This window comes from Balaenoptera borealis, assembly GCF_965194805.1.
Source record: "Balaenoptera borealis genome assembly, chromosome: 10".
Lineage (NCBI taxonomy): Eukaryota > Metazoa > Chordata > Mammalia > Artiodactyla > Balaenopteridae > Balaenoptera > Balaenoptera borealis.
Genome location: NC_138874.1, coordinates 72,066,853 through 72,078,998, shown reverse-complemented (window position 1 = coordinate 72,078,998; position 12,146 = coordinate 72,066,853). Strand labels below are relative to the sequence as shown.

General features: G+C 35.6%; 1 protein-coding gene across 4 annotated transcripts in view; it reads left to right on the top strand.

Annotated features, from left to right (window-relative positions):
* Positions 1-12,146, top strand: part of PARG (poly(ADP-ribose) glycohydrolase) — a 112,798-nt gene that overhangs the window by 69,996 nt on the left and 30,656 nt on the right. For all 4 annotated transcript variants that reach the window (XM_082339422.1, XM_082339420.1, XM_082339419.1 and 1 more), the window contains 2 exons: positions 2,820-2,895; positions 8,456-8,603. In XM_082339422.1, the coding sequence (XP_082195548.1) occupies positions 2,820-2,895; positions 8,456-8,603 (224 nt within the window). The remainder of the gene's footprint in view (positions 1-2,819; positions 2,896-8,455; positions 8,604-12,146) is intronic.

The following is a 12,146-nucleotide window of genomic DNA, read 5'->3' as shown; positions in this document are numbered from 1 at the left end:
TTCCGCAGAACCAGAAACATGTGTTCACTTAAAGAGAGAGGATGAAGAAGAGATGAGGATTGTTGGTATTCCCAAGAGTAAGGGACTAAATGGGTGCCAGGAAGTTAGAGGCTTTTCTGAGTTTCAAGATTCTGGCATTATAGTTAACCCTGTGACTATCAATAAATACCTTAGCCAGGCTTAGTTAATCACAGAGAACCAGAATAATCTGTCTTTGATTCCTGGGGCAGTGGTATGAAGAATTTGCTGGGCCCAGAAGGGGAAACCTATTAGGAAGTTGGAGGATGCTTATTTTAAAAAAATAGTTTCTAGCAATTCATAATTTTGAGAAGTATACTATAAGGTGACAACTACAGTCACAGAGAATAGTTGACAGCAGATGAGATTTCTGGATCATGCTTCTTTATCTTTTCAGTAGTATCCTCACAGGTAGTCTCCCTTGGAATAAAATAGCTAGGAAAGTAGGACCCTGCAAAAAAGGGAAGTTAAAAATAATCAAACTTATGGTACTAACTTTCTCCAAGAGATTTGGAAAGTAATTTTTCTAAAAACATAGCTTACTAGTTAAGAGCTTGAACCATTACCTTAGGCTTTCTGGGTTCAAATCTTTGTTGCTTCATTTACTAGTCTTGGACAAGTTACTTAAATGCTTTTTGTGCTTTATTTTCCCATCTGTAAAAGGAGATAGTAAAAGGGATGTTGTGAAGATTAAATAAGTTAATACAAATGAAGCTTTTAGAACAGAATCTGTACTGAATTATTTTACCTTCTGAGTAAGGTCAGTCTGTTGGACTGGAGCTTTACCAGAAATGTATTTGGACTCACTGATACCAGGATAAAAGCAAATCCCAATAAATAAATAGTGCTTCCCAGCTAAATTTTTTTTTTAATATAATTGTTTTAAAAAATATATAATTCTCCTTCCTCCAAAAATTCATGCCACTCTGTATAAGTTAGGGGTTTACTATCTATTACATTCTATTATAATTTATTTATTTTTATTCAGTAAGTAATCAGGAGTAAAAAATCTAAGGAAAAATGTCATCATCAACTGCTATTAACAAAAAGGAATTGTTTTTTTAATATGATTTAAGCAGGTAAACACTGTAGGGCAGGAAAAAGTTTTTCCTCAATCCTCTTAGGGTCCCTGGCTGGGTATTAAAATTAAACTGAGAAAGATTAACAGGAGAAAAGCATACAAATTTATTTTATATAAGTTTTGCATGATACAGGAGCCTTTATGCGGAAATGAAGACCCAAAGAAACAGATGTATGTACTTTTATGCTAGGTTTGATGAAGTATAGACAGTCATGGAGGAATATGATATGTAAAAAGAGTATGAGGTGATTGAAGTAAACTGGGGGAAACAGCAAGTTCTGCTTGTTGGAATTCTTCTTGGCATCTCTTTGTCTGCAGAGATAATAATGCTCCTTTCCTCCAGGTATAGGTAGGGTCCCTCATGTGAGGGTTTTATGGCTTGTTGCAGGTAAGAAAGGTGAGAGGGGGAGGAGGTCAGAGTGACCTTTCTGCTTCTGCCATTTTCTCAAACTTCTTCAGCTTAAAATATTCAGTATGCCAAGATGCCAAATTTGGGGGTAGTTTATCTGAACCCCATAAACACCTCAGTGACCATGGTTTATGAAAAGGAAAGAAAATAATTGTGACTTACAGGTACTAGACTTATCTATCAATTTTATTAATATGAAAATACCATAGATCAGGATTTCTGTAGCATGTATTTTCATCAAGACACCCCCCACACATACACGGTTTCCAAACTAGTGAAAATAGAGCCCCTCTGAGAATCATATATACCTTTTTGTCAAATTTTTCTATATTTTTCCTTAGGTTGCCAACTCTAGCATAATAATAAAATTTCATAGATCTTAATTTTTTAAAATATTTTGAGAAGTTTTTCACCTTTTAAAGAGGAGAAACTTAAACTGGTGCAGCCACTATGGAAAACAGTATGGAGGTTTCTCAAAAAACTGAAAATAGAACTACCATATGACCCAGTAATTCCACGCCTGGGCGTATATCCAAAAAATAATTCGAAAAGATACATGCACCCCAATGTTCTTAGCAGCATTATTTATAGTTGCCAAGATATGGAAGCAACCTAAGTGTCCATCAACAGATGAATGGATAAAGAAGATGTGGTATATATGTACAGTGGAATACTACTCGGCCATAAAAAAGAACAAAATTTTGCCATTTACATCAACATGGATGGACTGGGAGGGCATTATTCTAAGTGGAAGAAGTCAGAGAAAGACAAATACTGTATGATATCACTTACATGTGGAATCTAAAAAGTACAACAAACTACTGGGTATAACAAGAAGGATACTCACAGATACAGGGAACAAACGAGTGGTTACCGGTGGTGGTGGGTGTGGAGCAGTGGGAGGTACACACTGTTGGGTGTTAGATAGGCTCAAGGATGTATTGTACAACATGGGGAATGTAGCCCATATTTTGTAATAACTGTAAATGGAAAGTAACCTTTAAAAAGTGTATAAAAAATAAAAAATATTTTTAAAAAAAGAGAAACTGATATTTTGTAAGGGCAAAACAATTTTCAAAACAGTATGTTATCCCATTTTAATTTAAATGTGTATATTTATTTATGTGAATAAGAAAAATTTGGGGAGACTATCCCAAGAATGTTAAGAGTAAATAAGCATATATTTCTGACTTTTGAGATTTGGAATAGTTTCAATTTTTCTTTTATAGTTAATCTGTATTTTCAGACTTTTCTGTAGTGAAATACTTACCATTAAAAAAATAAATAAGGACATATCTTTTTAAATCGTAGATGTGAAAAACTCCTGACTCGATTGCATGTCACTTACGAAGGTACCATAGAAGGAAATGGTCAAGGCATGCTACAGGTAGGAGAATTACAGCAGTGGGGGCGTGGGGGGAAGGGATGACTGTCTCTTGTCAAGCTTCCAACAGCAAAGGAAATATGAAAAGCTGTTTATTTATCTTCTAAGCTGATTTAATGCAATGAAGCATAATAGCAGAATGGAGAAAAACACCAAACAGATCACCTTGACAGCCTTGGTAATACTGTTATCTGCCGATGTACGTTCTCTGTTTCTTACGTGTGCCTCTTTAAAAAGCCTTTGACAGAAAATCCAAGATCTGGACAACATCAGGCCTCTTGGTTCAGATATAGCTTGTAGATTGACAGTGGAGGAAGTTCCCAGGGTATGGTCTTGACAGGCTATCACCAGGCAGTTTTGTTCTCTTTCTTTAAAGGCTCTTGCTCTGCCCTAAAAAATGACCAGCTTGAGATGTTTTTCTGCCACCAACTTTGTTTAGGTCTAGGAGGCAGACATCTAAAACGGATTGATAAGAAAGTCCTCTCTCCCATGTGTAATAGTTTTAGGCACATGAGCCAAATATACTTGCCATCTCTTCCCTGTTTCAGAGCAAGTAATTTTTTCCATCTGTCAATCTTTGTTATTAATCTGTGTTCCTGCCATTATGTAAAAAAATATATTTTGGAAAAAGGAGTTAACAAATAAAACACTGTATCTAGCTTTAACTTGTTGTAACACCTAACCTGAACACGTGCTTTCCTTTTGCTTTATAGTGATCTTTTTTAAAAAATCACTAATCAGAGATGAAATGTTAGTGTTTTGTGTTCTTATCTTATTTAGAAGAGCATTGTAATCCTAATTTTCTTTGAAAGAAGCTTGTACACCATCTTGTTTATACTGAGACTAGCTGATTTTTTTCTTAGATCATTATTAAATGCTTATATAGGGTCAGAAGTTAAATAAAGCAGTTGCCTGATAATGGACTATTTGTGTGAATAACTTAATTTTTATTATAAAATGACTAGACTGATTTGCATTTGGCTAGTTATTATATACGTATGCTCTAAGTGCCTACATTTGTTTTAGAATGGCCTTTTATTTAGACATATTTGTATTTAAAATTTTCAGGGGCAAACCATGTTTTGTTTTAAATCACCTCCCAGTGATTAAAATTATAGACCAAAATAATTAGGATAACTGAATTAATATTTGTCCTGTACTTAAATTTTTTAATATTTATATTTAATAAGTCCTTTTTCTTCTATTTAAAACAATAGTTTTGAAATAAGGCTAAAATTTGTTTCGAATGACAATCACTTTTTCCCCCACGTTTCCATCTTGACGAGGTTCTTTCCTACATTAACATCTTGGATTACCTGAGGGAAGCTTAATACACATGAAATAAACAAAACTACTGGTGGTTAGCACCACAGGAATGCTGACCTTTCATTACAGTACAATTCAGCAAGGAGTTATTCAACAACATTCAAGGTTGAGATTCTCCCCACTTCCCTGGAATGTACTGTAGATGAAATGTGAAACCTCAGTAGATTAAAAGAATACCATAAAGGCTTCTATTTATTTTTCTCCCTACCCATGCCATGTATCCCCAGGAGATCAGGGAATATTGTATTGCAGTGCTCCAAATCTCCTTGTGTAGCGTATAAATTACGTTATGCTGAATGGCAACAACAACAAAACCTCTCTAAGGAGTGTTATCATTTCTCTCTTTTCATCAAGTTATAATTCAGAACTGAGTAAGCTGAACAAGTAGCTTTAAAGTAAAGTGAGTTAGAAAATGGCTAAAAATAAGGAAGCATTCATATGCTTGTTTTCATGTACTGGAACAGGTTTCTCACCTGCAATAGAGAGCGTTTTATTAAGAACTTTTTTAAGTAGTAGAAACTGATTTTCTAAAAGACCCCTGCTTTCAGAGGCATATTGAGTTTAGTGTATTTGTTTCTCTGCATACCTTTTAAGTAATAAATATTGGCCTTTTATTCAAAGAATGAACAGTAGCATGCACATTGAATGTATTTCATTTATCATTTCTAAGTAGTACATAGATTGGATAGAGTTTATCTTTTAAATTTAGTTATGTATCTTGTTCCAGTAACAATTAAGCTTAGCTGATCTCAAGCCTTCTTTGTTTCTCATTTGTATTCCGAATACCATGATACTTAGCCAGTCTCTCAGTTTTCAAGAGCTGTCCATTTTATTTCCTTGCTGGGTCTCACTTCTTTCCCCACTGACCTATTTGAGGCCCTAGTAGTGCTTGTCTATAAACTATTCGGTATTTACCTAGCCAGCCTTTCTGCTTTTACTTTTCCAGTTCATTCTTTAAACTCTAGTCTGAATTATCTTCCTAAAACACAGATACATTTGTTACTTTTCTTCTTAGAATCTTTCCCAGAATCCTCAGAATTAAGTAAAAATTTCTTGGACCCCAGACCAGCTCATTACCAACTTTAACTCTCCACATACTATACACTGCAGACAGGCATGAGGAATCTGCTTACCACTCTCCTCATACAGCTCTTTACACACTGGTTTTTCCTGTGTCCTTTTGCAGCTATTCCCTTAGCCTGATTGTCAGCAAAATCTCAATTGAATGCCACATCCTTTTGTAACGCTCCCGTATCCTCCCCATGCGCCAATTTTAGTTAATTGTATTATTTGAAAAGTATCAAATACATCCTAATAGGTTCTTTAATAATCATCTTATCATTCTACTTATGTGCCTCACTCCCATCTAGACTGTAAATGCTATGAAACCAGGAACCACATCTTATTCATCTTTGTATTCCATGGTTCACAGCATAATATTTCATCAATACTTGTTTAATTGAACAGTTTAAGCTATAAATCATCCAATGTATAAATGTATAAAGACTTCATAGGTGACTGTTTCTAATCAGTGGACTAGTATAACCAAAATTATTTTTCTATATGAGCTAAAGTTTTAGTGTTGATTTATTATGCCAGAATATAAACCCAAATGATTCACTTTGGTAACTCATTTCAAGAACTTGTCCAGTCATATTTTTCAGTATTTTCTAAGTTCTTCTGTAGTGAAAGAAGACTACTTTATCTTCTATTAATTTCTCTTTTCACATATAATATTTTTACGTGTCAAAAGATTCATATTCTTTACTCTTTTGTAAAACAGGCTTCACATTACCATTTCTTATAATTGCTTTAGAGATCACAAACAAGTTTTACGAAATCTCATACTTGACAATAGTCTGAAAGTATATGTGAAATAATAGGAAACATATATATTAGTCTCTACAGCCTGTTCTTGGCACAGAGCTCCTAAAACCCTTGTAATCTCCTGAGTGGTAAGAGCACCAGGAGCATCTTTTGTTCTAGTATTTGGTCTTTGACCCCAGTTCCTGACTCAGAGCTCCTAAACCCCTTGGAATTTCCTGAGTGATAGGCATGTCTTTTGTTCTAATGATGCAGCTCTTAGTGGGCTCCTGGGTAGCTTCAGGATGGGGATGGTCACCAGAAAGACTAAGCCATGATTAGAAGTCTGGAACTTTCTGCCCCACCTCCCATCCTCTGGGAAAGGGGGAGAGGGACTGGAGACTCAGTTAATGATCGGTCATGAGAATGTGATGAAGCTTCCATAAAAATTTCAGAAGTACAGGATTTGGAGAGCTTTGGGGTTGGTGAACATGTGGAGGTGCTGGGAGATGACTTGCTTGGAAAGGGCGTGGAAGCTCTGTGCCCCTTCCCACATACCTTGCCCTGTGTGTCTCTACATCTGGCTGTTCATCTGTATCCTTTATTATATCCTTTTTAATAAATCAGTAAATGTAAGTAAATGTTACCCGGAATTCTGTGAGCTGGTCTAGCAAATCATCAAGCCCCGGGTGGGGTCATGGGAACCCCAATTTATAGCTGGTCAACTAGAAGTACAGGTGACAACCTGGGACTTGAGATTGTCATCTGAACTGGGGCAGTCTTGTAAGACTGAATCCTTAGCCTGTGGGATCTTTCACTAACTCCAGGTAGACAGTGTCAGAACTGAACTGTATTGTAGGACACCTAGCCGGTGTTGCAGAATTGCTTGATGTGTGGAAAATCCACACACCTGGTGTCAGAAGTGTCGAGAGTGTGGTAGTAGTGTGAGAGTAAAGAAGAGACACAGGATTGTGTTTTTCCTAAATAGTATAGAAGCCTCTCTTACATTACTTACTAAATTCTGGTGGTGGGCAGGGGGAGTTGTGTATGACTGTATGTGTACACAAGTTGTGTGTATGTGTGTATGTGTGTAATCTAACTCCCCAAATAGAAAAATCTAAGACAAAGTCAGAAACTATTTCTTACATATTGCCCCATAGAGCCTAGCATACTGTTGGACACATTGGAGTGCATAGTAAGTTTAAGACAAACAAATAATTCTGGCAAGTTGAGTTTGCTTTCTCTTGAGGATTGTGTAACTCACCTTTATCAATAGGAGCTTGGGGATGCCATCATAGTACTCCATAGAAAACTTACATATAGTTTTAAACTAAATTGGAAATATTAATTTATTGAATCTTTGTTGTTAAACTAGATTTTTTTGTCTTCATTTTTCTTCCCCTTAGGTGTATTTTTTTTTAAAAGTTTGCAATGTTTTTGCAGTTTGGGGTTTGCAGTTGAATTTAGAAGGAAGAAATTTTCATCCCTGTATTCTTTCACAAAAGAAAAAAGTTACCAAAAAGGTTAAATCCTAAACTTTTCAAACCTTTAAGGACAAGTGTTTAATTTCCATATTATATAAGAAAGGTACAGGCTATATAGTTTGGAGATACCATGGGTTCGTTTCCAGACCATTGCAAAAAAGCGAGTCACATGAATTTTTTTGGTTTCCCAGTGCATATAAAAGTTACGTTTATACTATACTGTAGTCTTTTAAGTGTCCAATAGCATTATGTCTAAGAAAATGTACATGCCTTAATTAAAAAGTACTTTATTGCTAAAAAAAATGCCAGTCATCATCTGAGCCTTCAGGTCGTGATTTTTTTTGCTGGTGGAGGGTTTGAAATATCGCAAGAATTACCAAAATATGACACAGAGACACAAAGTGAGAAAATGCTATTGGAAAAATGGCACCAATAACCTTGCTAGATGCAGGGTTGCCATTAACATTCAATTTGTAAAAAGTGCAATATCTGTGAAGTGCAGTAAAGCGAAGTGCAATAAAATGAGGTATGCCTGTATAATTATATTAAAGTCATATGAAGTACATAAATGGAAATTGAGTAGAGAGTGGTGGAGAAGTGATCTTGAAACCTTTCCAGATAAAAACCTCCCTTGATTTGTGGCCCTTGGAGCACAGGTAAGGTTTATAAACAAGAGTCCATATAATTACATTGAGGCTTTTGCCTAAAACTCTATTTTCCATGTTCCTTCTAACATTTTGGAATCCAAAGAAATATCCAGAGATGTTAACTGCAGTGAGGTGGAAAGAGTGCAGTCAACCACAATCTGTTCTCCCTGGGAAGATTACTAATTTGGGGATTGATTTATGTGGGAAAGGAAAGGAAGATCAGAGCTTAGAGGGAGTATACTTCTTTATCATATATGTAGGTATTTTAAATTGTCATTTAACATGCCACATTTTCCCAAATAGGTGGATTTTGCAAACCGTTTTGTTGGAGGTGGTGTAACCAGTGCAGGACTTGTGCAAGAAGAAATCCGCTTTTTAATCAACCCTGAGTTGATTGTTTCACGGCTCTTCACTGAGGTGCTGGATCACAATGAATGTCTTATCATCACAGGTTAGTTTTGAGAAGTCTGGACAATGGGGTAGTGTTCCCCATCTGTGACGCTCTATCATGAAGACTAGAGGCCACTCAGATGGTAGCTTTTCTCTACCGTGGGCATTAGTCCCAATATTTTAATTCATTAATTTATACTTGTTCTTATTAAATTGTTACAGTTTCATTTTAATAATCTTGAGTAAGACATTTTATCCCCACTTTTTCTTTCTTGGTATCTTTATCTGAGGAACAAGGGTAAAAATGATTAAACTACTCTCCAGTTTGAAATTTTATGATATGGTGTCCTTAAAAAGAAGATAGTGATATGTCTTTGAGCATGTATCCTATTATTATTCTTCCATTATATTTCCAAAGTGATTTTTTGTACTTCAGTATGAACACACTATGTAAGTATAAAAAACAGTTACAGTGTTTGGAGAGAGTCAGTACAACAGTGAGCTTTATAGAAGGGAAATAAATCAGTAGCCTTATGTTTATTCTGATTTCTAACCCTAAGAGAAAAAGTGTGATTATCTTAGTGCCTCTCTTTGATTTAAGTTATTATGGGAGGAGGAGAGAAGGAAACATAGTCAAATTTATACTTTAGGCCTATTAATCAAGATTTACATTTTTTTTCCTTAAGTTTCTTTAGATTGCAATATCACTATGTCAGAGTATTTTCTCGTGTGTAATTTACCAGAAAAATTGATGATTAACTCATAACTCTTAAGAAACTCTTAATCAGCCACTGTAGGGAAGTTAAGCCTTTTATTCAGGTACCTAAAAGAACATTCCCATATAAAAGCCATAATCAGCCATCAATTGCTGATGTTTTTTTCTTTCTGCAAAGGAGGATTTCTTATTTCCTCTTTGAATCTATTGCCACTTTGAGATTAGTATAGGAGACTAACAGGCTAAGTGTAGGAGAATTTGGTTGATTGTTATTTTCAAAGATTACAATGGGATGAAAACCATCCTCTGTTAGTTTTATCAAATGTATAACTCAACTAATTTATGTCCAAAGAGGTACATGACAGAACTAAGACTCTGAGACCACACATCTCAGATACATTTGTAGGCAACCTTCAGGATAGCATCTAAATTTTGTCCCTTATGTTTTGCTTTCAGGATTCCCTCTTTGTCTTTCAACTGTTTATGATGTGTATAGGTGTGGATCTCTTTAACTTTATCCTGTTTGGGTTCATTGAATGTCTTGAATGTTTAGATACATTTGGTAAATTTTTGGCCATTATTTCTTCAAGTATTCTTTCTGTCCCTTTCTCTTCTCTCCTTCTGAGACTCCTGTTATGCATGTGTTGGTACCTTTGGTGATGTCCCATTGGCCTCTGAAGCTCTGTTCATTTTTCTTCATTCTTTTTGTTTCTCAGACTGGATAATTTCTACTGACCTATCTTCAAGTTCACTGATTCTTCTGTCTGCTCTAATCTGCTTTTTAATTAACCTCAGTGAAATTTTTATTCCAGTTATTATGCTTTTCAACTATAGAATTTCTATTTGATTCTTTTTAAAAATAATTTTTATCTCTATTGAGACTCTCTATTTGTGAGGCATTATTCTCATATTTTCATTTAGTTCTTTAGACATAATTTCCTTTAGTTTTTTTTAATGGATGTAAAACAGCTGACTTAAAGTTTCTGTTTAGTAAGTCCAACATCTGGGCTCCTCAGGGTGGGTCAGTTACTAATGAATACTTTTTTTCCCTGAGTATGGACCCTACTTTCTCATTTCTTTGCATGTCTCAATTTTTTTGTTGAAAACTGGACATTTTAAATGGGCCAACTCTTGAAATCAGATTTTCTCCTTTTCCCAGAGTTTGTTTTTGTTGCTGTTTGTTTAGTGACATTCCTAATCTAGTTCTGTGAAGACTGTATTCTTTTTCATGTGTAGCCACTAAAGTCTCTGCTTGGTTAGATTAGTAGTTACCTAATGATTGGACAGAGATTTTCTTAAATGCCTAGAGCCAGTAAGTCAGTCTTCGCCAAAGGGCTCTGTGTATATATTGGGGCCTACCTTCAACACTCCACCAGGCAGTTGACACTTCCTTCCTGCTTGCACAGAGCCTCAAGATCAGAGTGAGGGGAGAGGTTAGGACCTTCTCAGGTCTTTCTTGAGCCTGTGTACAGCCATGGGCATGTGTGTAGACGTCTGGATTCCCGAGGGTACTTAGAACTTTTCAAAGTCCCATAAGTACTTCTCATTCCTTAGCTTTTCCTCTGAAGCTTTTTGGGTAGCCTATTTACCCCAACTGTAATCTAATGCCTCAGGCAGCTACACTGTTAAACAGTTGACTATAATTGTTTTCAACAAACACCCCTGGGAATTAGGCTTTTCACCCTGGACGAAGTCTAAGTCTGGTCAAATAAAGACAGCCTTGTGAGTGAGGTCTTCCAGGGAACCACCAGACAGGTCAGATGATTACAGTTCTTTGAGAATGGGGCTTTGAAGGAGCTTCAACCCTTCTCTGCCCCCTCTGGTGGCAACCAGGCTGCTTTGATTACAGGCTGTTGGTTTTTAAGGCTACTACAGAGCTTGGGAAAGTGGAATAGGAATAGGGCAAGTTAAAACACCATACAACTCACTGTGTTTACCAATATTCAGCCAATTTTTCTTTAATAAACACTCCTCAGACTGCTGCAAGCCTTTGGTTAATTCCCACAGTTCAGAAAAAGATGATTCTTACAAGTTTTGCCAGTGTTCTCATTATTTTTATGCAGGAAAGAGTTCTCCGAGATTTTTACTCCATTGTTTTTGTTGATGTGTCCGTATCTTTGATAAGTGCTTGTGGATAAAAGGGCTTTCAACGAGTTATTCCACATCTTTTAGATAATCCTATATTATTTCTTATAATATACTTTTGATTCTGCTGTTTTGGTGAGATAAGGCAAAAAATAAAAATTGTTGTTTGAGTTTATGTAGGAAGTTTAGAACTTCAGTAAAGGAATTTCTTCTTTGATAGAACTGCAGCTATTTGAAGTTAATAACCTGAAGTATTTCATCCAGAATTCTGAGGTTGTGATCCAAACTGTAGTGAAATAGAAAGATAAAACCCTTTTATTCTCAGCATTGTCTCAACTCACATATTGGTTGTCTATCTGCATTTGTTGTTTATTATGTATGCAGATAAGAAGGGTGTAGTTAGAAGTTGTTAGGGTAGAAAAGAGTGTAAGGAATTACAGAACAAAAAAATTAAACTGTCATAAATCCATTGTTGGGCAAATGAATACTTTGAATATTGATCTCAGACAGTTTTAGAGAGCACTGAAGTTCTGGAATGTGACCGTCTCCAGCATTTGGGTGTATCAAATAATACTTTAAAAGATTTTTAATTTTTAGCAGTTAAGCTAGATTTGAATTGAAGACTCAGAACAAAATATCCCATCAGTTTTTTAGGATGAATTTACATTCTTGAAATAAAAAAGTTGGTAGAATGCAGGGCATTTTAACTCAAAGCTAATTTGTTTCATTTGCTTCACTTCTGTTGTACTAGGGAAGTAAGTCCCTTGTCATCTCCCATTAATGTTTCTGTAAATAAAGGATGTA